At 49.6% G+C, this 25,531-nt stretch overlaps 1 protein-coding gene across 21 annotated transcripts; it reads right to left on the reverse strand.

The window, feature by feature from the left end:
• Nucleotides 1–350: 350 nt before the first annotated feature.
• Nucleotides 351–25,326, reverse strand: flvcr2b (FLVCR choline and putative heme transporter 2b). Of its 21 annotated transcripts, none has more exons than XM_078942551.1 (13): nt 23,355–23,466; nt 22,376–23,225; nt 19,841–19,982; nt 15,326–15,466; nt 8,521–8,588; nt 7,989–8,092; nt 7,270–7,380; nt 6,467–6,572; nt 6,245–6,356; nt 5,179–5,220; nt 4,872–5,032; nt 3,643–3,790; nt 351–707 (listed from the first exon to the last, which is right to left on the reverse strand). In XM_078942551.1, the coding sequence occupies exons 2-12, from the start codon at nt 23,009–23,011 to the stop codon at nt 3,710–3,712; spliced, it is 1,704 nt and encodes a 567-aa protein (XP_078798677.1). In that variant the 5' UTR covers nt 23,012–23,225; nt 23,355–23,466; the 3' UTR covers nt 351–707; nt 3,643–3,709. The 21 variants fall into 21 exon arrangements, with proteins under 21 accessions (XP_078798677.1, XP_078798684.1, XP_078798680.1 ...); XM_078942553.1 differs by lacking the exon at nt 351–707 and adding an exon at nt 2,571–3,457 and having other exon boundaries at nt 23,355–23,469; XM_078942558.1 differs by lacking the exons at nt 22,376–23,225; nt 23,355–23,466 and adding an exon at nt 24,325–25,326.
• Nucleotides 25,327–25,531: the final 205 nt, after the last annotated feature.

Here is a 25,531-nt window from a genome sequence, read left to right on the forward strand (position 1 = left end):
TTAGAGCTCCAATGAACAAATCTGACCTTTGACCCCATCCTCTTCGGCCCAATCCTTGAGGTCTTCACACCAAAATCTTTAAAGCGTTCCAAAGATCCGCTTAAAGACGAGAAGAGATCTGTCATTTCAGTCCGATTGACTCCGTTTTAAATCTCAGGTCAAGACGTTTTTTTCAGTTGATTTTCTTCCTTTACTACGTTTTATCATGTTTTTTTTTTTGATTATTATTGTATTTTATTACTTCTCTTTTGCTTTGATATGATTTATGTTCCTTTTGTGAGGCACTCTGATTGTAAAGTGCTACATAACTAAAGATTTTCTTTTCTGTTTCAAATCAAATCAGACTCAGATTGAAGTTTTACAAAATCGATTTATTTTCAAAGAAAAACAACAATATTGCTACAAACACAGCCACACGACATCACTTCTAAGTGATTGCTTTTGGTAAAAAAGCCAAATTCAGTCATATCTTTATTTATTCAGTATCTATACAGTGACTTTTATTGCCTTAGATGTTCCTGAATCTTCCTCCCTGCAGATTAGAGTCGCCTCCACTGAGACACAGAAGCTGTTCTGATCTCTGAATCTCTCCAATGTGTCTGAAGGACTTCTGGAAAGGACCGACGGTCCCTGATGGCGAGTGGCTAAAGCTCCGCCTCTTTGACTGAAATCACATCCAGGCTTCCCCTTTGGCCAGTGGGCGGGTCCTGTCAATCATAAGAGACGTGTTACTTCAGCTGCTGGGTGAAAATGATGGTTAAAAGACACAATTTTCCAGCAAAAATCGGCACAATTGACTCGTCCGACATGTTTAAATCAGTCAGCAAATGATTTTCCCGCCTCAGTTTGGTCCACAGCGGTCAGACGTAAGCTACGCATACCAAAACACACACTCTAGCTTGAAAGAATGTCAAGTGCTGAAAAAGAAAGATGTCCTTAGGATAGAAAACTGTGGAAAAGTTCAGTTTTTTGGTATTTTTTTGGGAAAACTGGCTGTGAAGCGGCTGAGCTGCAGACGCTCATTCCTCCATGGTGGATCACAGAACGTTGGTTTCTCTGTGATCTGCTGCTGCAGGAACCAGCATATCGACACTCGGAAACCCCGTGAACAAAAGACGGAGGCTGGAGATGCAGGTCAGGAACAGATGAGGGCAGAGAACGAGACCCTGAGGAACGCCCAAGCAGAGAGCTGGATCATCATCCTGTAGGATCTGCAAGGATCTAATGAAGTCAGTGCAGAGGTGAGACTCCAGCTGAAAATGAGGGTTTGATGCTTTATGGCGTGGAAGGCTGCAGGAAGATCCAGCAGGATGAGGACGGAAGGTTGTCCAGTGGGCGGAGCCTCCAGAAACAGACGGGAAGCAGGTGTTTCTGAGAAACAGCCACTTGCTGCTCAATCAGAGAACATGACATCTGGTTTTCATTCTGGGGTTTTGGTCGAAGCCAGGCGTGTCATCTCACTGGGGGGGTGGTGGAGGGGGCGGGGTCTAACCTAAGCTGTGGTGAGAATGATCTGATGTAGAGAAGTGGAGCTGATGAGCTCAGAGAGAGTGGTGGGTGGAGGACAGTGGCCATTTCTTTAAGACTACAAGGGAGCTCGGCTTCCCTTATAATGTCACAAAATTAATGGTCAAATATGTACTATTGTATTGTATAGTATTGTGGGAGCTGGTTTAGCTCGTGCTGGTTTGCGGTCTTTCCGTCCGTGAAACCATGGTTCGAATCCGGGCTGCTCCCTGTTCCCTTCTCTGCTTCTGTGCCGGTCCCAAGCCCGGATAAATTGAGAGTGTTGCGTCAGGAAGGGCATCCGGCGTAAAACATTGCCAAGTTTACCATGCGACTCATCATCAAATGAGAGGTTGTTTCGCTGTGGCGACCCCTGATGGGAAAAGCCGAAAGAGAAAGAAGAAGATGTACTATTGTATTGTATTGTATTAACATTTTATTGACTAAAAATGGGTTAGAAAACGTTCATCTCAAAGACGAGTTTGTTCAGAATCAGTTACATATAGCAGGTTGGCTGACTCCATTTCCTTCTCATACATTCCTGCAGCGTCACAGTGCATTTCCCTATTGAAGCCCAGCGTCTATTGACTTCAATGGGACTGCTTTGAACGGTTTTTCTCAGCGCTTCGAAACTAGAATGTGATTGGATAAACGCTGCGATTATGTCCCGCCCACGGACGCTCAGCGTCTCTGGGGGTGAATGGGGAGTGGGCTGGCCCGGACTCTGAGCTTCTGCGTGACGATTGGGGGGTCTGTTGAAAGACTGCTTCTCCTTTTGACTGACAGCCCTTCTGTCCTATAAGGACTCACTGAAGCTATTCGTGGCCACGCTGGTCTGCGCGCTGCTCTTCATGCTGTTCGGTGAGTCTACCGGGAACAAACGGTCTCAAACAGAGCAGCTCCTCTGCGGCTCCGGCTGATACCGATTCGGAAGCTAACGGCAGCTTTTTTGTTATTGTATTTCACTTTATTGTATTGGATCGTTGTGATCAGTAAAGTTCTAGATAAACATAAATAAACCCTAACCCTAACCCTATGAATAAATAAAACCAAGATTTAAAAGATTAAATGAAAATTGATTTTTATAAAGAAAGCCCACATAAAATCAGTCATGATCCTTTTTTAAATTGCTCCATCCAAACATTTTTAAATTATATTGCTGTGATTATATTGTTTTATTGCTTTAAATTGTATTACTGTGACCATTTTCTTGAAAAGGAACGTAGGCCAGAATTTACTTTTAAATAAATAGACAATTTTATGATGTAGGCCGAAAATGAGCTTCCCCTCTCAGACAGAGCAGTAGCCGCCACTGCTGTGGAGGAGGATGGAGGGTGGAGAACGCCTTCCTGGAGTCTGTCTGTGGTGGAACTGGTGAGCAGTACCAGCTTTCTCCAGCGGAGGGCGCTGCAGCCTTTCCTTTTGGAGCTGCAGGGGTTTCAGAAGACTCCATTTGGACCTTCTAGCACAGAAACGGGTTCTTCTCAGCAGAATCTGACGGCCGTTTTCTGGATTTTTCTCTGGTTCTTGCCGTTTCTTGATGATGGATCCTGGGTTTGGGCCGAGAACCGAGTCCACAGGAAGTAAAAATGGAGCAGCTTAAAGCTGGTCTCCTCTTTAGGCTTCAAACTCCTGTTGGTCTGCAGACGTTGGCGAGGCGGTCGGGATTGGAACCAGCATGGAGTCTGAGGAAGACGGGGGAATTCTGCGTCTCCAGGTCTGGAGTTCAGGTGTCTCTGAGTTCTGTTCTCAAGTGAGGAAAGGAGGGAGATCCAGATCCACTGATGGATCAACAATGCTGTTGTGGAGGCGACACAGCTCTCCATGCCCCGCCCCCACCTGTCAGCAGGTGTTCATGATGAGGGAAAAATGGGGCGAACCTCAGAGGAGAACCACGGCTCGTCTAGAGTCTTCAGTACCGACTTCATCTGGTTGAAAGGTTTAGTTTTCACTGCAATAAAACATTCAGAGTTTTCTAAGAAGCTGTGGAGGCAAAAGCAGGTGAGGAAATTCCAATCAGTGCGATTGTGTGAAAAGTGCAGATCTTCAGAAGGACAGAGTGGGTGAAAGGTGAACAGCAGGTGTGAGGGATCAACGCGGAAGTGTGGTGATTGCTCTTCATTTGGGTGCTCCTACCTTTGTGCTTCTGAGAGTCGAGCTAAGATTTGAAGAGATTTGTTTGTGGAAACGAGAGTTTGATTGGTCAGGGTTGAGAGGAAGCGGGCTGCGTCTGGGCGAGGAGGGCCGTGGCTCCATAGTCCTGACCCGACATCTGCCTCTCTGCCTAAAACAACAGCTGCTGATCACTTCTCATTCAGCATCTTAAAGGGTCTGAGCCTCCAGTCTGGATGAAGATCTGCACTTTAATGGGAAACAAACCCGACTCTGTGATCCAAATGAGTCCTTCGTAAGCAAAAGGTGACGTCAAAAGTTTGTGTTTTTTAGATCTGACTGTCCACAAGAACCAGCAGCTTCATCCAAACCTGGAGACCCGACCCGGAAGGAGAGAAGTGAACTTCTACAGAACGAGCTAAAAAAAATATAGTTAACAAATGTTTTCATCCTCTAAATGAGCTCATCTCAGATGTGATGCTGCTGCAGGTCTCTGGAGCGCGGTTGCCACGGTTACCAGGGTGCAGCATCCTTTAGCATTTCCAGCTGCTGATCAGTTTGGGTTTTTGACACATTTTCCCTTCAATGAAATGCTCCCTGAAACTTCTGCTGGGTTGGAAGTCGGTGTGGTCCCGGACGCACAGGGATTCCAGCCGCTTCTTCAGCACATGAGGCATTATTTAAAGCTTGATGTGGAAGAACGTTGGACTTGATCATTGAGCTTTTAGAGATGATCATCCAACCTAAAGAGGTTTCATCCTGTGACCTGCAGCAGACATGACATTTCAAATCTCATTTAGTGATTATGGCAAGGATAGGCTCCAGCGTGCGGGTTTAAAAAAAAAAAAAAGGATGGATTTAGTGAAAATCAGAATTCTTTGGTAAAGAATTTGTTGTTATCTTCGGGTTGAACGGGTTTGAAAGCCTTCAAGTTTCCGTTTGATTTATATTTCCAAGAATATGAGAGTTAGTCGGAACATTAGTAACTCCGTCCACCGTTTTTTTTTATCATCAAACTTCATGCGTTCCTTCAAATCCGTCGTGCAAACTTCATGCAAGCGAAGCCGTGACACCTGTCTGTGGGCGGAGCCTGAAGGCCGCAGCAGAAGCAGGGTTTTCACAGATGACAACGTTCAGACATAAGAACCAAATCAGCTCCCCTGGGACTCGGACTCGTCGTCTGTGAAAAGCCATTTTTTCCCGTCTGAACCGCCACGGCTGCCGGCCGGCCGGACGGAACGTCCTTCACTTACTTCTTCTTTGGCGATCTGGTTGGCTTTTTGTCTCCTCAGATCAGACTTGATCAAACCTGCAGCAGATGAAACCAAAGCAGGAACGTCGGTGGGAGTAAGGATGCAGCCGTCTGCAGAGGCGGAAAACAGGAGCCGCACTAACTGCTCTTCAAAGTGACTTCCTGTTTGATTATTAACAGGAAGACGTCTGCACTTCAGAAAAAGGTGGACGGACAAACCAGAAGGTTTCCGACTTCCCCTGAGGTTTCAGGTCAGGTCATTTAACATTTTGGATAACAACTCCTTCAGATCAGGAACATCTGCCGACCTTCAGCTGGGCAGAAATTCCCTCCGTCCTTCCTCCTGGTTCCTGGAGATTTGCATAAAGACTCTGCTGGTTTCATTTTAACGCAGGAACCAAATCCCTCCTTTAATGAAGGAAAGTCCTCCTGCAGTCAGGCTGCTGTGGAAGATCTCACATGACCAAATTCCCTCTGAAACCTATTTTTCCTTAATGGATGATTTAAACTCCACTTCACTAAAACTTTCCTCTGACAGTGAAGACATAGAATAAGAAAAAAAAAGAAATATTTTTATGCAGCAATAAAACAATGTCCAAATGTAAAAGCTTAAAAAAATAAATATATGATTGTTAATACATATCTACATAAATAAACAGTGATATATCTGTAAATATGCATGAATAATAATTTCTTATTGTGTGGGGATGCGTTTGGGTTTGTAGGAAATAAAGACTTAAAGAAATCAAATGAGAGTTCATGTTTCTATGTGTACATTTACCTATACAGGTGTCTATATGTGTATTTGAAATTATACGTGTACTTATAGAGTGAAAAGGAATAAATTATGAGGCGGGTGTAATAATAATCATAAAAATATTTAAATTCCTAAAATTAAACATTATCATCTGCATAGTTTTGTGAGACACAAAAACCTCACATTTGGAATAAAACCCCACAGTATAAATGGAAAATATATATATATATATATTTGTAAAGGATAAAAGTTATTTTTGTAACTTTAATGTTTTAAATTCTAGTTTTCTTGAATAGTTTCTTTAAAATAAACAATATTAAGAGGGTTTGACGATAAATGTTTGTTTCATTCAAAATCTGAGCATCTTTATAATTAAAACAGGCTAAGAAGTAGAATAAAATATTAGACATTTATGTTTATCTGTTTCATTTTTGTTTTTGATCATTTAAAAAGATGTTTTCCACTAAATCTAAGGCAGAAAGACAGAATAACTATTTCTTCAGGAGAATAAACGTTAAACATTTATAGAAATTCCTTTTGGTTCCCTGCTGAGTCATTAGATAGAAATTGGACAACTGCCGTTCAAAACATTGTGGGGAGTAGTTTGACGGTCTCACCTGTCATGACTGTGCCGATCAGCAGGAAGACGCACAGGAAGATGTTTCCCGCCAGCGTGCCGTAGGCGTCGATGATCTTCCCCTGGCAGATGGTGAAAATGATCCCAAAGACCTGCAGAGAGAGAACAAACCCAACAACGGTCTCACTGCCACAGCCGCTGTTTGCATAAACACAAATGTTGCTGTTGAGGCAACAAAGGGCTGCAGGGCGGCACGCCGGACCTGAGCAGAGCAGTTCAGCAGGCCTGACGACGTTCCCTCAGACTCCGGGTAGGTCAGCTCCACCGCAAACTCAAAGCCGAGGGGCAGATACCCCGTCATGAAGAACCTGCAGGGGCAAACAATGCAAACACTAACTTCTCCTTCACAGACTCTGTTTCTGTCATTCTCCAACAGTCTGACAGTAAAGTAACAAAAAGTCTCTGGAGCAACAATTCCAGACTCACTTCCTCTTTTTGCACAACTGCTTTGATGACAAATAACCAACTTTTTCAGACACGTTATTTATTTATCCGTGGTGCTAAAAAGTATTCAACCATAGTTTTCCTGTTTCTCTTTCTTTATTCTAGTATCTTCCTCCATTTTTAGCCGCTTAGCTCCTTCTACAGTTTTTCTTCTAATTTATCTATTCAACTATTCAAATGTTCAGCTCTTTCAGCTTTTTCCAGCTGTGACTTTTGGTTCTTCAAATCCTGAACTTTTCCAGATATTCCAGGATTTCTGCCTCCATTGAAATAAATGGGGAATCCTTGGAGCAAAAGCCCGCTGGTTCGATACCCGGCTCTGGCATTTTTCACAAACATATATTTTTTGTTATTGTGCTGTTTTCACTTAATTTATTCATTTTTTTTTGACCTTTTACGTTTCATTTTCATTCAGCCATATAGCATTCAACAGCTCCTTCTGGTTGGGTTGTTGTTTCTCTCTATTATTTTTAGAAAACCTCGGTTCTAAGCGTGTAAATAAAGTGACCGTGTGTGCAGACCGCCACATTACAGACAAGAGACCGTACAGTTGCTTTGTACCCCAGAGATCCGGCGGTGATGAAGACCACCCAAAGGTGTCCCTGGTCCAGCGTGGCTGTGTAGACGATCATCCCCACCAGAGACATGAGGTAGACCGCCAGCGTCGTTTGTCTGGACACAGAGAGCGTCGTCAGCAGGTTCCTGCTGCTGAAACGGCGGCAGCAGCTGCCAGATGCAGCGCGGACTGAAGGCTTTTCATCCGGGCTGCAGACGGGCCGGTTTGCACCTTTTTCATGACAGATTCTGACCCTTTTGAAGCACGAAGGTGAAAATGAATCCATTACAGCTAAAAAACGGATCAAAAACACAAACTGGATCTAAGAAATTTGGGTTCAATTTGGAACAAAGTGCTGTGTGGCTGCAACTTGTCTGAACAAGCAGAAGAAACAGACTTCCCAAAGGAAGTCACGCCTGTCAGCGGCCTCTCAGATGCATTCGAGGAACCTCAGACATTTCAGTGCTTCAAAGCCACAAATACGTCTGCAGGACTCGCACTGTAACAGCCGGAGGGCCGGCCTGGAGGACGCTGGCGTCACTGAGCCAGCAGCAGAGGTCAGAGGTCACAGATGTTTCAGCAGGCTGCATCTGGACAAACAGCCACAAACAGCAAAAGGCCAAAACCCAAACGAGAGAACAGCTTGAGCCGCTCCTAAAGACATAAACGGGTCTCGGGTTCTGGCCCCAAACCCAGCGCCGCTCTCAAGGTCCACTTGGCTCACTTGTATGTTTTGGTTCTGTCCAGCCAGAGTCCACAGATGAGCGAGCCCACCATCCCGGAGACGATGATGGTGAGGCCGATCCTCCCGGCGTTCACCTCCTCGTTCTGGAAGAGACCACAGCTGAAGTCACGACGAGAGCATAGAGAAAGAGGAAGATGTCATGGCGGCTAAAAGAACCGGGCTTCCCGACCGCTCATCTTCACATGAGCGTCTCTGGCGAAGGTCCTTGCGCATGTGGCGAGCCGGAGGTCAGCTGGGACCGACGGGAAGCAGCAGACATAACAAACACGACTAAGCAAAAAGGAGGCGAGGAAGACCTGCAGCTGTGAGGAAGATCTAAACTGCTCACGAGGTTCTAGGCAGGTTTTCTGAAAGCTCTGGGTCAACGTTTCTGGGTCGCCCCAAAAAAAAAAGGAAGAGTAAATGTTTGAGGAAAGAAGCTGCAGACTGGACTGTTCGGAGACCAACCTGTGAACTGAGGTCAATTATTGATCATTTAAGACGATGGAACCAACCAAAAAACTGGACTTACAGGATAATGAGAGATGATCATGCGGTTCAGCAGCGTCCCCACAGCGTAGTAGCAGCCCACATTCAGACCTGTCAGACCACAGAAACGTCAGCGGTGAGCAGTCAGGCCTTCTGTCTCCTTTCTATCATTTCAGTGGATTTAGGCTGTTTCAGAGAAAAAAAAAGCCTCAGGCATTCATTTATACATTTGGTTGTGTTTGGTTTTAATAATCTTCCATGGAGGGCCTGCAGAAAAAAAGACTAAAGGCTAAAATATTTCTGCCTTGACTCCTTTCTGCAGCTGAAATCTGAAAACTCAGAGAGACGGCGGCAGCTGAAGGCTGCAGGTGAAGGCGGCAGGTGAGGGCTGCAGGTGAGGGCTGTAGGTGAAGGCGGCAGGTGAAGGTGGCAGGTGAGGGCTGCAGGTGAGGGCTGTAGGTGAAGGCGGCAGGTGAAGGTGGCAGGTGAGGGCTGCAGCTGAAGGCGGCAGGTGAAGGCTGCAGGTGAGGGCTGTAGGTGAAGGCGGCACGTGAAGGTGGCAGGTGAGGGCTGCAGGTGAGGGCTGCAGGTGAAGGCTGCAGGTGAAGGCTGCAGGTGAGGGCTGCAGGTGAAGGCTGCAGGTGAAGGCTGCAGGTGAAGGCTGCAGGTGAGGGCTGCAGGTGAAGGCTGCAGGTGAAGGCGGCAGGTGAAGGTGGCAGGTGAGGGCTGCAGGTGAGGGCTGCAGGTGAGGGCTGCAGGTGAGGGCTGCAGGTGAAGGCTGCAGGTGAAGGCTGCAGGTGAAGGTGGCATGTGAGGGCTGCAGGTGAGGGCTGCAGGTGAAGGCTGCAGGTGAGGGCTGCAGGTGAAGGCTGCAGGTGAAGGCTGCAGGTGAAGGTGGCAGGTGAGGGCTGCAGCTGAAGGCGGCAGGTGAAGGCTGCAGGTGAGGGCTGCAGGTGAAGGCTGCAGGTGAGGGCTGCAGGTGAAGGCGGCAGGTGAAGGTGGCAGGTGAGGGCTGCAGGTGAGGGCTGCAGGTGAAGGCTGCAGGTGAGGGTTGCAGGTGAAGGCTGCAGGTGAAGGCTGCAGGTGAGGGCTGCAGGTGAAGGCGGCAGGTGAAGGTTGCAGGTGAGGGCTGCAGGTGAAGGCTGCAGGTGAAGGCTGCAGGTGAAGGCTGCAGGTGAAGGCTGCAGGTGAAGGCTGCAGGTGAGGGCTGCAGGTGAAGGCGGCAGGTGAAGGTGGCAGGTGAGGGCTGCAGGTGAGGGCTGCAGGTGAAGGCTGCAGGTGAGGGCTGCAGGTGAAGGCTGCAGGTGAAGGTGGCAGGTGAGGGCTGCAGCTGAAGGCGGCAGGTGAAGGCTGCAGGTGAGGGCTGCAGGTGAGGGCTGCAGGTGAAGGTGGCAGGTGAGGGCTGCAGGTGAGGGCTGTAGGTGAAGGCGGCAGGTGAAGGTGGCAGGTGAGGGCTGCAGGTGAGGGCTGTAGGTGAAGGCGGCAGGTGAAGGTGGCAGGTGAGGGCTGCAGGTGAGGGCTGTAGGTGAAGGCGGCAGGTGAAGGTGGCAGGTGAGGGCTGCAGGTGAGGGCTGCAGGTGAAGGCTGCAGGTGAGGGCTGTAGGTGAAGGCGGCAGGTGAAGGTGGCAGGTGAGGGCTGCAGGTGAGGGCTGCAGGTGAGGGCTGCAGGTGAAGGCTGCAGGTGAAGGTGGCAGGTGAGGGCTGCAGGTGAGGGCTGCAGGTGAAGGCTGCAGGTGAGGGCTGCAGGTGAAGGCTGCAGGTGAAGGTGGCAGGTGAGGGCTGCAGCTGAAGGTGGCAGGTGAGGGCTGCAGCTGAAGGCGGCAGGTGAAGGCTGCAGGTGAGGGCTGCAGGTGAAGGCTGCAGGTGAGGGCTGCAGGTGAAGGCGGCAGGTGAAGGTGGCAGGTGAGGGCTGCAGGTGAGGGCTGCAGGTGAAGGCTGCAGGTGAGGGCTGCAGGTGAAGGCTGCAGGTGAGGGCTGCAGGTGAAGGCGGCAGGTGAAGGTGGCAGGTGAGGGCTGCAGGTGAGGGCTGCAGGTGAAGGCTGCAGGTGAAGGCTGCAGGTGAAGGCTGCAGGTGAAGGTGGCAGGTGAGGGCTGCAGCTGAAGGCGGCAGGTGAAGGCTGCAGGTGAGGGCTGCAGGTGAGGGCTGCAGGTGAAGGTGGCAGGTGAGGGCTGCAGCTGAAGGCGGCAGGTGAAGGCTGCAGGTGAGGGCTGTAGGTGAAGGCGGCAGGTGAAGGTGGCAGGTGAGGGCTGCAGGTGAGGGCTGCAGGTGAAGGCTGCAGGTGAAGGCTGCAGGTGAAGGCTGCAGGTGAGGGCTGCAGGTGAAGGCTGCAGGTGAAGGCTGCAGGTGAGGGCTGCAGGTGAAGGCGGCAGCTGAAGGCGGCAGCTGAAGGCTGCAGGTGAGGGCTGCAGCTGAAGGCTGCAGGTGAAGGCGGCAGGTGAGGGCTGCAGGTGAAGGCGGCAGGTGAGGGCTGCAGCTGAAGGCTGCAGGTGAAGGCGGCAGGTGAGGGCTGCAGGTGAAGGCGGCAGGTGAGGGCGGCAGGTGAGGGCGGCAGGTGAGGGCGGCAGGTGAAGGCGGCAGGTGAAGGCGACAGCTGAAGGCGGCAGCTGAAGGCGGCAGGTGAGGGCTGCAGGTGAAGGCGACAGGTGAAGGCTGCAGCTGAAGGCGGCAGGTGAAGGCTGCAGGTGAAGGCGGCAGGTGAGGGCTGCAGGTGAAGGCGGCAGGTGAGGGCTGCAGGTGAAGGCGGCAGGTGAGGGCTGCAGGTGAAGGCGGCAGGTGAAGGCGGCAGGTGAAGGCTGCAGGTGAGGGCTGCAGGTGAAGGCGGCAGGTGAAGGTGGCAGGTGAGGGCTGCAGGTGAGGGCTGCAGGTGAAGGCTGCAGGTGAGGGCTGCAGGTGAAGGCTGCAGGTGAAGGTGGCAGGTGAGGGCTGCAGCTGAAGGCGGCAGGTGAAGGCTGCAGGTGAGGGCTGCAGGTGAAGGTGGCAGGTGAGGGCTGCAGGTGAGGGCTGTAGGTGAAGGCGGCAGGTGAAGGTGGCAGGTGAGGGCTGCAGCTGAAGGCGGCAGGTGAAGGCTGCAGGTGAAGGCTGTAGGTGAAGGCGGCAGGTGAAGGTGGCAGGTGAGGGCTGCAGGTGAGGGCTGCAGGTGAAGGCTGCAGGTGAAGGCTGCAGGTGAGGGCTGCAGGTGAAGGCTGCAGGTGAAGGCTGCAGGTGAAGGCTGCAGGTGAAGGTTGCAGGTGAGGGCTGCAGGTGAAGGCGGCAGCTGAAGGCGGCAGGTGAAGGCGGCAGCTGAAGGCGGCAGCTGAAGGCGGCAGGTGAGGGCTGCAGGTGAAGGCGACAGGTGAAGGCTGCAGCTGAAGGCGGCAGGTGAAGGCTGCAGGTGAAGGCGGCAGGTGAAGGCGGCAGGTGAAGGCTGCAGGTGAGGGCTGCAGGTGAAGGCGGCAGGTGAAGGTGGCAGGTGAGGGCTGCAGGTGAGGGCTGCAGGTGAAGGCTGCAGGTGAGGGCTGCAGGTGAAGGCTGCAGGTGAAGGTGGCAGGTGAGGGCTGCAGCTGAAGGCGGCAGGTGAAGGCTGCAGGTGAGGGCTGCAGGTGAGGGCTGCAGGTGAAGGTGGCAGGTGAGGGCTGCAGGTGAGGGCTGTAGGTGAAGGCGGCAGGTGAAGGTGGCAGGTGAGGGCTGCAGCTGAAGGCGGCAGGTGAAGGCTGCAGGTGAGGGCTGTAGGTGAAGGCGGCAGGTGAAGGTGGCAGGTGAGGGCTGCAGGTGAGGGCTGCAGGTGAAGGCTGCAGGTGAAGGCTGCAGGTGAAGGCTGCAGGTGAAGGCTGCAGGTGAAGGCTGCAGGTGAAGGCTGCAGGTGAAGGCTGCAGGTGAGGGCTGCAGGTGAAGGCGGCAGCTGAAGGCGGCAGCTGAAGGCGGCAGGTGAGGGCTGCAGCTGAAGGCTGCAGGTGAAGGCTGCAGGTGAGGGCTGCAGGTGAAGGCGGCAGGTGAGGGCTGCAGGTGAAGGCGGCAGGTGAAGGCTGCAGCTGAAGGCTGCAGGTGAGGGCGGCAGGTGAGGGCTGCAGCTGAAGGCGGCAGGTGAGGGCTGCAGGTGAAGGCGGCAGGTGAGGGCTGCAGGTGAAGGCGGCAGGTGAGGGCTGCAGGTGAAGGCGGCAGGTGAGGGCTGCAGCTGAAGGCTGCAGGTGAAGGCGGCAGGTGAAGGTGGCAGGTGAGGGCTGCAGGTGAAGGCGGCAGGTGAGGGCGGCAGGTGAGGGCTGCAGGTGAAGGCGGCAGGTGAGGGCTGCAGGTGAAGGCGGCAGGTGAGGGCTGCAGCTGAAGGCTGCAGGTGAAGGCGGCAGGTGAGGGCTGCAGGTGAAGGCGGCAGGTGAGGGCTGCAGGTGAAGGCGGCAGGTGAGGGCTGCAGCTGAAGGCTGCAGCTGAAGGCGGCAGGTGAGGGCTGCAGGTGAAGGCGGCAGGTGAGGGCTGCAGGTGAAGGCGGCAGGTGAGGGCTGCAGCTGAAGGCTGCAGGTGAAGGCGGCAGGTGAAGGCGGCAGGTGAGGGCTGCAGGTGAAGGCGGCAGGTGAGGGCGGCAGGTGAGGGCGGCAGGTGAGGGCGGCAGGTGAAGGCGGCAGGTGAAGGCGGCAGCTGAAGGCGGCAGCTGAAGGCGGCAGGTGAGGGCTGCAGGTGAAGGCGACAGGTGAAGGCTGCAGCTGAAGGCGGCAGGTGAGGGCTGCAGGTGAAGGCTGCAGGTGAAGGCGGCAGGTGAAGGCGGCAGGTGAAGGCGGCAGGTGAGGGCTGCAGGTGAAGGCGGCAGGTGAGGGCGGCAGGTTAGGGCTGCAGGTGAAGGCGGCAGGTGAGGGCTGCAGGTGAAGGCTGCAGGTGAAGGCGGCAGGTGAGGGCTGCAGGTGAAGGCGGCAGGTGAGGGCTGCAGGTGAAGGCGGCAGGTGAGGGCTGCAGCTGAAGGCTGCAGCTGAAGGCGGCAGGTGAGGGCTGCAGGTGAAGGCGACAGGTGAGGGCTGCAGCTGAAGGCTGCAGCTGAAGGCTGCAGCTGAAGGCGGCAGGTGAGGGCTGCAGGTGAAGGCGGCAGGTGAGGGCTGCAGGTGAAGGCGGCAGGTGAGGGCTGCAGCTGAAGGCTGCAGCTGAAGGCTGCAGCTGAAGGCGGCAGGTGAGGGCTGCAGGTGAAGGCGGCAGGTGAGGGCTGCAGGTGAAGGCGGCAGGTGAGGGCTGCAGCTGAAGGCTGCAGGTGAAGGCGGCAGGTGAAGGCGGCAGGTGAGGGCTGCAGGTGAAGGCGGCAGGTGAGGGCGGCAGGTGAGGGCGGCAGGTGAGGGCGGCAGGTGAAGGCGGCAGGTGAAGGCGGCAGGTGAAGGCGACAGCTGAAGGCGGCAGCTGAAGGCGGCAGGTGAGGGCTGCAGGTGAAGGCGACAGGTGAAGGCTGCAGCTGAAGGCGGCAGGTGAAGGCTGCAGGTGAAGGCGGCAGGTGAGGGCTGCAGGTGAAGGCGGCAGGTGAGGGCTGCAGGTGAAGGCTGCAGCTGAAGGCTGCGGGTGAAGGCGGCAGGTGAGGGCTGCAGGTGAAGGCGGCAGGTGAGGGCTGCAGGTGAAGGCGGCAGGTGAGGGCTGCAGGTGAAGGCGGCAGGTGAAGGCGGCAGGTGAGGGCTGCAGGTGAAGGCGGCAGGTGAGGGCTGCAGGTGAAGGCGGCAGGTGAGGGCTGCAGGTGAAGGCGGCAGGTGAAGGCGGCAGGTGAGGGCTGCAGGTGAAGGCGGCAGGTGAGGGCTGCAGGTGAAGGCTGCAGGTGAAGGCGACAGGTGAGGGCTGCAGGTGAAGGCGACAGGTGAAGGCGGCAGGTGAAGGCTGCAGGTGAAGGCGGCAGGTGAGGGCTGCAGGTGAAGGCGGCAGGTGAAGGCGACAGGTGAAGGCTGCAGCTGAAGGCGGCAGGTGAAGGCGGCAGGTGAGGGCTGCAGGTGAAGGCGGCAGGTGAAGGTGGCAGCTGCTGCAACGGCGGGCAACCCAGCAGCAGAAACAGGAAGAGCGTCTAACAGACTCGTGACAGCCGTCTGTGAGGTCCAAAGAGGAAGGTCAGAGCTGCTGACAGATGCAGACGCCAACAGCTTTTCTTTCATTTTCATCTGAGACCTTTTGTTCCTCAGATGTTGGGTTTTATGGGTTAAATGCTTTAAATCCTTCAATCATTGTTTTTTGTTTCTCTTTCTTTCTTCTAGTATCTTCCTCTTTTCTTTGCTGCTTATCTCCTCCTACAATTTTTCAGCTATTTCAACCGTTCAACTATTCAAATGTTCATCTCTTTCAGCTTTTTCCAGCTGTGCCTTCTGGTCCTGCAAATCCTTGAACTTTTCCAGATCTTCCAGGATTTCTGCCTCCATTGAAATAAATGGGGAATCCTTGGAGCAGAAGCTCGCTGGTTCGATACCCGACTCTGGCATTTTTCACAAACATATCTTTATTGTTATTGTGCTCTTTTCACTCTATTTATGCTGAACTTTGATCATTTCTTTCTTCATTTCTTTTATTTTTGCCATTGATGACCCTTTAAGTTTCATTTTCATTCAACCCTATAGTTTCTTCTGGAAATGCGGCTCCTTCTCGTTTCATTTGTTTCCTTTTTTTAATAATTTTGGTTCCTTTTTTATCTAAACGATTTCACGGTTCTGACGCGTGGCCTTGGATGATGTCATATTCCAGCTTTGTATCTGTTTTTGTTGCATTGATCGGACACGTTATCAGACGGGACAAACTTTGGACCTGCGGGACACGTTCACCTCCGTCTGTGGGAAAATCCCAATATCCAATAACAACAGAAACGCTTTAAGACGCCGTTCCAGGCAGCAGCTTTGAAGAGGAGGCAGAGCAGATGTGAGGACGGCCCACCAACCGTAAGTGAGGATGAGGAGGACGAAGGGCCTGTTGCGCAGCAGCCTGAGGATGGAGGCGACGTAGGAGTACTCCTCGGCTGGGATGCAGCGGGCCGTCGCCTGGGCCAGGGTCGGAGGGAGCGGCGGACGCTCCTGGAAAACTGAGGAGGAGAAGAAAGTGTGAGCGGGGAGAAAAAAACAGTCGCACACGAGTTCATCCGTTCAGCTCCAACGACGCCATGAACTCACCTGAGACTGCAGCACACACATGCAGACTTTCACAATAAAAGCTCATTTTCTACTTCCATAAAACAAAGTTTGATGAAACACTTTTTAAGACTATTTTCATGAACTTTAAGTAAATAACTTCAAATAAACAAAATAATCTAGAAAATCCTGAATGAGCCACACAAATCTTAAAAACTGCTCAGCTTTCAGACTATTTTTGAAAAATAGATAACAGCAACTAAAAAGAAGGAAAACTCAATAAAAATGCAAAAGAATTCCAGACAAAAATGATTATTTACATTATTATTTATTTTTACAAAGTTTATTAAAAACCCACTTTGATGAAAATTGGGGGTTTTTTGGTGGAGGGGGGGATGATTTGAAAATAGATCAAAGAATAATCAGAGTTTGAAATTGTTATTCTGGTTGTTTTTATAGCGTTTCTGGAGGATCTTCTTTTTCATGAAGTTTTTGATGTTGGATGACGATGATTTCAAACGAAAAGAAATGGAAAGGCAGAACAACGAGGTCATCGCCCCCCTCCCCCCCCAAGAATAAATTATGCTACACAGTGGATTTGAAAACGAAAATGCAATCCCCGCTTTCATCACGTCATAGAATGAGCGATGTTGAAGGAGAAAATGAAAAAGCATTTCTGGTCTCGACTCTTATTTTGAATTATGCTACAGAAATATTTCCATAGACATTTCTGCAGAGAAGAAACGAAACACCGACATCATGCAGACACTGGAGAATCTAAACGATAAAATCCAAAAGCGAAGCCTGAAGACACGAAGGGGGAGGAGTCTAAGCCAGAAATGACCGTGACTTAAAGTTTGATGGAAAACTTTCCATTTAAGTGGTAAAAGGCAGTTTAGACGACACCATCGTCAAAACTGGATTCAAGGGAACTAAATTCTGCAACAGTGTTGGAACCAAAAGCCTGATGTTGCAGAGTCTCTGCTGTTCGCCCTTGAATGTGTTTCTCTCTAATCTAATCTGCTGCCTTCCTGACTCAGACCCCAGGATGAGTCTCCATCTGAGGACATCGCCGTCGCCAAACTTCTGCGCTCGCCGCTTATGCTCACGGCTGCGACTTGGTCTGCCTTGCTGACTCACCGGCCTGTTGGAGCGCAGCAGATGGCCTCGCCAGCAGGACAACCCTCACACATGGCAGGGTGTTGTGTTTAGGAGTGTGTGAAGTTTGTGAGTACATATGTGTCATGTCAGGGACTCACTTCAACACAAACAATCCGATTGTTTGACCGAGGCGGTCAGGAGCAGAGAGTCCCGCGTGACTCAAAGACCCGACGTTCCCCGCCGGAGTAAAGTCTACGGTTATCTAATCTGTAAGAGAGAGAGAGAGCATGTGTGTGTGTGTGCATGTGTGTGTATGACAATGTGTGTGTATCAGAGTTTGTATAACATGTGTGGATGACATGTTTGTCTATTAGTGTGTATATGACATTTGTGTGTGTGTGTGTATGACTATGTGTGTGTGAGAGAGAGAGAGAGAGCATGTGTGTGTGTGACAATGTGTGTGTATGACAATGTGTGTGTATCAGAGTTTGTATAACATATGTGGATGACATGTGTGTCTATTAGTGTGTATATGACATTTGTGTGTGTGTGTGTATGACTATGTGTGTGTGAGAGAGAGAGAGAGCGATCTGTGTGTATGACTTGTGCAAAAGATAACTGTGTGTACAACAAATCTGTGTGTACGATAAATGCGTGTGAAGCAATTGTGTTTGCCTTCTTGTGTGTGTGCGTTTGCGTCTTTGTTTGTGTCTGCATGTGCATGCATGTGTGTACAAGTGCATGCATGTGCATGACTGTGCGTGTCAAAGTCTCTCTTCCTCACGTCTAAACGCTCACTGATGCTAAAAAACACGTTTCTGTCATGCCAGTCCCTCACAACGATGTGACGTTTGCACAGGTGTGTCTGCACAGTGGAACACCTGAACAATCCCACAGGTCCAAAGATTTACATGGATGGCGGTTAACGATTTTCCTGAATGATGTGGTGGTTCTGTTTCCTAGAAAGTTCTTTTGTAATTCACAGTCAGACGGTGGATGTTACCTCAACAAAAGATTTTTTTACTTTTTTTTTTTTACTTTTTTGAAGCTTCAAATCAACTTAATTCAATAAAGTTTGTCAAAACTGCATGAAAAAAAAACATTCAAAGCTCTCCTGACACACAAAAGTCTTTGTGTTGTTAAAGGTTTTCCAACAGCAACAAAGCAAATCAGTGAATTCTATAGAAAGTTGGCAAAAACGTTTGCAGAAATGTCACACATGGCTTTAAGAGAAGGCACATGGTTCCGCTCATGAGGAAGGAATGAGTGGAAATGAGTGACCTAAGGAAAAGCATAATCCCAACACTGACTTACTCTGGGAGCTGGTGTCCATGTGTGCATGGCACCACATGGAAATGCCCCCACAAGCATCCTTTTGTGTTTAGGAATGCAGAGTAGGAGCTCCGCCCCCTTCCAGCTCAGACACAACCGCAGTATTCTCATGGAAGCGGTTTCTCTCCGTCTGGGTTCTGCGGGGATGAACACGTGTGCCTTTCAACTCAAAGTTGTGTGTGTGTGTGTGTGTGTGGGGGGGGGGGGGGTACGCGTGTTCAAGAAGATAAATGTGTTTGCAACAACTCAAATCCTCTCATACAAACAGGGGAGGATTTCTCAGCCTTGAGGTCAACGGCGAGATATGAAACATCAGAGGCACAAAGGAAGCATATGTGTCCCTGAATATATAGATTATAAAACAACACAAACACGCCGCTTCCTTCGGTCACAATGCGCTGCCCCCTGCAGTTCCTGAGCACAGACTAACAATCCTTTTTTTTGGTTTGTTTTGTGAATACATCTGACATGAAAGCTCCAGCAGATCAACTGTTTCCCTGCAAACTGAAAGGAAACCATCATAAAAATAACCTCCTATTGGTCCATCCACAGAAATACAGGGGGAGGGGGGGGGTCAAGTGTGGGGAGGCCAACGGACCGAACAAAGCGGTCAGAAAGGCCCGTTTTGTTATGGGGTCTGCAATGCGATAATCTGTTGATAGAGGCTGAAAAAGCGTCCATCCCGGACAAGCAAACCAAACAACGTCCGAAATCAGCCGGTGGTTCTGACCCAAAAAAAAAAAACACTCAACAGAACCAGTTTAGCCACATCTCCCACCATTTCATTCAATCAATACATTACTCATTTCAAAGGATCAAATATCTTTTTGATGCCTACTTTCTTCTGTTTTTTACACTTTTTTCTGTTTACTTGCTGCTCTAAGATCCAGATTTTTCTCACCTGTTGTTTGGTTCTTATTGGTGTCATTTGTATTCACATTCAAATAACAAAAACCAAGGAAGACTAGACCTGCTGCTCATCAGTAGGAACATCTATAATCTCACAATTTGCCTTTTAATTTAGGGCTGCACGATATGAGGAAAACTCGCGATATGCGATATTAGTGATCAAAATTGCGATGACGACATAACTTGCGATACATGAACATAAAGCAAAACAACCAAAAACATAATTTCCATTTCACTGCAGTTTGATTTAAATAAGAACCAACATGATGACCTTCATCTACATAGGAGGCGAGCATCTAACATCATATGGCTCCATCCGATTGGTCCAATGCATAAATGCATTTATTTGATTCGCTAAACACTTCAAGCTGATTGTTTTAGCACATTTAAGGTAACCGTTTATTGCGATTTTCGCCGTCTTTTGCGATATCCATATTGCACAGCTTGATATCGCGATAACGATAAATTTGCCATTTATTATCCAGGCCTATTTTAATCTAAAGATGACAAGTTAAAACCATAGATTATGTCTTCTTTGCAACTTGTATGAAGTGAAGTCTTCCCAGTGACCCATTGTGTGCATCAAGACGGCTAAAAATAAATATTCTTTATCCAGAAGTCATTATCACAGAAGAAGCTTTATGGTTTTGTGTGAAGCCATAAAACCTGACGTTAAAACTGCAAAGAAGACCCCGACCCTTCCGCTCATTCAACCAACCAGCGATGCTTCAAAAAGAAGGAGAATCAGCAGCAAAAGGACAGGAAAGCAGATTGCATAAATCTTTCTGCTCGTTTTAAAACCAGAAGGCTTTTTACAGCTGAACTTTGACCGGGATCTAAGGTGATAGGAAGATTGGGACATTCTAATTAAAAACGACAAACTGTCTCCTAAACTGTTTACACACAGATATTACAGAGCTCTCACTGATAAGGAAGGTAATGAAATGTTTGGTTTGGAAACGACAGACGCGGTTCGTTTATCTTACCAAACACGACCAGGATGAAGAGAAACGTGGCCACGCCCGCCGTGATGTAGAACATCACCCTGATGTGATGAGCCAGCTCATCCAGGTCGTCTACATTCGGAACCAGGATGGGGGGGAGGAGGAACCCAATGGCACAGCCCAGCTGAATGACACGGAGCAGAAGGAATAGAAGATGAGAAAACTGTTTGCTGCTTTGGTTAAAGCATTTCACCCTTTATTTTAGATGTAACTGAACTGTTAACATAGGAGTACGTTCAGATAATACATTAATGAAAACAGGCACATTTACAAACAGCATTTATACTTTACAAGAAAGATTTGTAAAAAACTGAAGTGAATGGTTAAAACTCTAACGTGTCTGTTTTGGAGTTGCTCCTCTATACCAGAGGAGATGATGCAGAATCTGGGATGTTTTTTTAAATCAGGCAGTAACCATAGACGACAGAGGCTTCTGGTCACATGACTTTGCTTTGTTTTTCATCATCACTGTGGTCGTATGAGGCAACCGAACCATGGATGGATGCATGGATTGGTAAAGTAAGATTTGACCCGCTGTCAATCAAAAGGTTACACCCATTGAGCGTATTTAAGAACTGGACCGACTGAGTGACATCATCCGTAGGAAATGGTTCACTTCCAACTCCAACCAAATGAAGTCAATCCAGTCGCGTTTTTTTCACAAAACAAACACCTCCATGTTGGAGCCAGACGTAGGTTTTTTTCCGATTGCTTCCCTATTCACTATATAGCGCACCATATAGTCCGTTCTCCATTTTCTAGTTCTGTCTGAATCTAAAATCCCAAAATCCAGAGCCCTAGAAATTTCCCAGAAGTCTCTGTGAAAAACCAGTGTGCATCGATGCTCACTAGATGGGCGAATTCAGACCACAATGCATTGTGTCAGAACAATTTTTGCCAAAAAATGTATTTAAATGTATTTTATTTAAAACATCAGCATTTTTATCTTGAGAAGAGAGTGGACTCATAAATAATTGTCACCAAACGTTCAAATTAATTAGATTTTACCTTTGTGAAATCGATGACGTTATCTCCGCCATTATGAAAAAAAAAACATTAAGTAGTGAGCGTGGCCTCCGAATTGCTGCTAAAATCCAGGGCTCTACATAGTGCTGCACTATATAGTTTTTTAGTAGTTAGGGCGGGAATTCGGACAGCCGTAGTCAGTAAGCAGTGATTGGTCCAAGTTGGTCTGAGTCAATGTTTCTATGACAACCACTGTCACCAATAGCGAGTGAGCTTGTTGGAAGGTGGAAATCCATAAAAGATTTGGAACGCTGAACGTGGGGCCCAGCAGGCTCCACCTACTTTTATCTAGGCAGCTTATTGGTCGGTTTATAACCTTGAAAATTCGGACTACAGAGAAAATATCGTGAAAACTGAGATGATTAAAAAAAAGTATCAGATCCAGAACGGTTCTTCTGACCAATAGAATGACTGAGTAACAGCTGTTTATTTCTCTCTAGAAGTCTATGAGATTTTGGCTTCTTGGAGCCACTTCCTGTTTGAAACGCCAGGGGGGAGGGGCCACTCAGTGCAGTTATCATTTATAGTCAATGGTTACACCCCAATTCTAGTGGAGCTTTGACGCAATTTCAATAAAGAAGATCTTCCTCACTTCCGGGTTGGCTAATTGTTACGTCACTCTACAGACTATCGTCGATTAGGTCTTTCATTTCAGCCAATAGCCAATCAGTCCGCCTTAACCTGGAGCGATGCTTCATCACGGTCTGGTCTCTAACCACCATCAGTGTCTACATTTATACATCTACAGTCAAAGTTCATCTCACACATGCATGACAGAGCCTGTCCGCCAAAGCTTTTGGACTGATTTCACACGTTTTTTTCTGTACCACAAATCCATCTTTCCTCACATTCCTAACAACTCTCCTTATCGAAAATGTCATTTCTGTGTCTAATGTAAACAAATTCTTAAACATTGGTGGGTCGCAGACCAACAGGTCATGCTTAAAGGCAAGGGACGTGTGGACCAGTCTACAAACGACACCACAACAGACCGGCCCAAAGAGCGCGGGCGCCGCACCCATGCGTTCCATCTCACGCTGCATCCCCCGCCTGTGAACGGATGCTGCCAAAATGGGATTTTGACCTTCGTTTGTCTTTAAATGAAAAGGTCAACCTTAACATTCAGCAAATCTCCAAATATAAATAGTTAGGTCTTTAAAATTGTGTAAAGGTTACAATATTTCACCATTTTTAGATATTTTCATTGCTTCTAAGTTTTTTTGTTTTTTATCATCAACAGTTGAAAGTTAAAGCTGAAATCTTCTCAAACAATATTTCTTCCCATCAAATCGATTTTTGATTATCTGGATAGTCGACGTGTGATTTCATAGTAGGTCCGTTTAAAGCTCGTTCGTTTGAGTCTTTACATCAAACTGTTGTTGCAGGTTCCTCTCCCTCCTCACAGAAATCTTGCAGTTCTTCATAGCAGATGCTGCTGCTGCAGCTGAAATGATTCAATATTCACTTCCGTATTTGAAATTTCCAACAAACCTGGTTTCCCAGAACTCCTATGGAGCAGGCGGTGGAGACCTCTTCCTCTCCAAACCAAACTGAGGCGAGATAAGAAGGAATGCCAAGAATGAAGACCGTGGCCACCGAGCACACAAACTGGCCTAAGAAGGCGACTGGGAACAAATCCGGACCGGCGCTCCCGATCTTTATCCAAGAACCGATTGTGTTAAAGGCTGATCCTACGAGGACCGCGTCCCGGATCCCCCTGTTGTGCAGGAGCCAGAGGACGGGCAGAATGAGAGGAACGTAGGTGAGAAGGTAGACCAGGGACAGCCAGTCGATGGCCAGAGAGTCCATGCTGTAGAAGCGCATGAAGGTGTTGCTGATGATGGCATACTGGAGACCCATGAAGGCATTACTGGCTGAGACGGCACCAAACAGAAACAGCATCAACCAGCGACGGCAGTAAATCTCAGTTTCTGGACCCAGTTCTGCTGGACCTCCCAATGTTTCTGATCCAGACCCAGCAGACAGAGCCCAGCCTAAAGCCTCAGGACTCCACCGCAGAGAGGCCAGACTCAGACTAAGATTCTTTGCCGCCCCAAACGGCGGCCATTCTTTGGCAGCGGGCTCGGCGTTTGCACGCTTTCGCTTCAGGGGATTGTTTTGTTGCATTTGTCCTGAAGCGGAGCCGTCTGCAAACTGTAACGGTTGAAAAGATGGCAGAGTCCTGACAGGCGGTCCAGTGAAAGATGCTCTGTGCGGGGAGCGTCCACCGCGCGATCTACCATTGTCCTTCTAAGCTGACATGTGACAGGCCTGAGCCTCCACGCCGCACGCCCCTCAATTCATCCTCTTCAGCCTCATGGAGTCTCTCTCAAGCTGCAAACTAAAGTCCATAAAAGCAAACAGATGGAGCAGAAACAGGTGACATGAAGTTACAGTTTAATCCCATTTCAAACCAACGCGTTTAAATGTTAAAGCTGCAGCCAAAGTTAATATTCTCACGTTTGCTGACCATGTGATCTGGAGGTGTTCACCCGAAACATCCCTGCGGAGGAAAACTTCCTGTTGGGATTCACTCCTCTGTTCCATAAAAGACGTCTACAACAGATCCTGTTTATGCGATTGCTCTGTAACTCTGCTGATCTTTGCTCTCGTTTCTGCTGATTTGGCATCTCCAGTCGGTCTCAAAGCTCCTTTTATGACGGCTTTGGCCACTGAGGGAATCCAGGTCCAGAAAATAATAAAAGACTTTTTTGTTTGGATTCATCTGCAAAAAGTTCCTACAGCAGCATGTTCTAATAATAACGGGAGTCAACTCAGGAAACATTTCTACATTTCATCACATTTCATTAGAAACAGGCCTTCAGGCTTTTCCAGCTCCAACGTGTTTGGCTGAAAACTTTCATTTCTCCAAAAAAAATGCTGGTTGTTAGAAAAACAAACCAGAAACATCAATTTAGATGACAAATCCAATGTCTATTTTTTTAAAGTTTTGTTTCTTCTTTATCCAGTTTTCAGTCAAATTTGATTAAGTTGAAAAACAAATCTTGTTCCAAAATTAAAAAATTATTTTAGGTTCCACTGCAGGTTCTGTTGATGCTTTTATTTATTTGTTTTGTGGATGATTAACAAGTCATCTTAATGGAGAATAATAGGCTAAAGAAACCCCAAGAACACCGTCCGGTACTGAAAGGGTCTTTAATTGTTTTAGGGATTTCGCTTTTATTTTGAAAAGCAGTCTTTAGGATGTTTAAAGTCAACTTTAAAAAAAGATAAATAAATTAAGAATTCATGTTTCGTGAAAACTCTTTAACTTAAACATCTTCTGTACATTTCAGCTCTCACATCTGCCATGGCGCGCGGCCGCCGTGCGTCTTTACGCAAACGTGGCCAGCACGCGGGGACGTGACTCCAGATCTGAGCTGACAGCCGGAGCAGAGGCCAGGTGGGGAAAAGGTGCATCTGGGGGGGCTGGGGGTTACCTGGTTCCCGAACACACCGATGGAGCAGGCGGTGGACACCTCATCCGAACCGAACCACACCGACGCGGTTCTGGCAGGCATCCCGAGGATGAAGACCTGCGCCAGCGAGCAGCAGAACTGTCCCAGGAAGGTGACGGGGAACAGGTCGGGTCGGACGCTGGCCACCTTGATCCACGTGCCGGCACAGTTGAGCGCCGTGGCCGCGAGCGCGATGACCCGGAGCCCCTTCTTGTCCAGCAGCCAGGTGACCGGGAAGATGAGCGGGATGTAGGTCAGCATGTAGATCATGGACATCCAGTCTATGGTGAAGGTCTCCACGCCGTAGAACTTCATGAAGATGTTGTTGATGATGCCGTACTGGATCCACTGGTACGAGTTACACAGCGAGTAGGAGCTGAACAGCAGGACGATGAACCAGCGGCGCCGGTACAGCCGCGTGGGCAGCGGGGCACCGGCGCGCGGATCCCCGGGAGGCGCCTCAGGTGCGCCGCGGTCCGCTCCGCTCCGCTTCTCGTTCGGTTCTTCCTCCGACGCCCGGTTCATGGTCAGTGGCGGGTGTCCTCGGGATCCGCGTTCATGGAGATCAACCTTCAGGGGGCGAAGGCGCGCAGAAACGTCCCGGTGTCCCTCACGTTTACAGGAGAGCGGAAGAGCGCGAACTTCCCGCTCCGATTGTTAGAGGCGGTAACGTCAGATAAAAACGTTCACAGCCCCCCCATGACCCCCCCCCCCTCCTCCTCCCCCCAGACGGAAACTTTTCCTGAGAGTCCGCGAACTTTCAGTTCCTCCGGTGTTCCCACGTGCGCGCGTGCGAGCAGCCGCCGTGACCCTCCACCCGGAGCTGAAATCGCCGCTTCAGATCTCTGAAGTCCCCACGTGACAGGGCGTGGCTTGTGCCGGCGTTTCAGCGTGGCCTCGGGGCATCATGTCACGCAGATCCGAAACTTCCAGCGTGGCCCAACAGACCCCCGCCACAAGGTCATGAAACGTCCCGCTTTACCAACACCACTTCCGGTTCCAAACTCTCAGATAACAAACAGGCCGCGGTTGCATGGACGTGCCGTGCGCGCGCGGGCATCAGAGCTCCGACGATCATTCAGATCGCGCTAGAAAAGGTGCACAGATGAGTGATCTCCCTCGTGCGCGTTGACCTCCTTTTGGTGAACACCGCCATCTACCGCAGAAACCACCGCGCCATCGGCCGACG

This window comes from Oryzias latipes, chromosome 24 (assembly GCF_053564925.1).
Source record: "Oryzias latipes strain Hd-rR chromosome 24, Olatipes_Hd-rR_3.1".
Classification (NCBI taxonomy): domain Eukaryota; kingdom Metazoa; phylum Chordata; class Actinopteri; order Beloniformes; family Adrianichthyidae; genus Oryzias; species Oryzias latipes.

Coding starts and splice junctions, on each gene's coding strand:
- flvcr2b (XM_078942549.1), bottom strand. CDS start 23,011: ATGCAACAAAACAATCCCCTGAAGCGAAAGCGTGCAAACGCCGAGCCC. Junction 15,467..19,840: donor CTTCATCCTGGTCGTGTTTG/GTAAGATAAACG, acceptor TCTCCTCCTCAG/TTTTCCAGGAGCGTCCGCCG. Junction 14,490..15,325: donor CCTCCTCATCCTCACTTACG/GTTGGTGGGCCG, acceptor TGGACCTCACAG/ACGGCTGTCACGAGTCTGTT.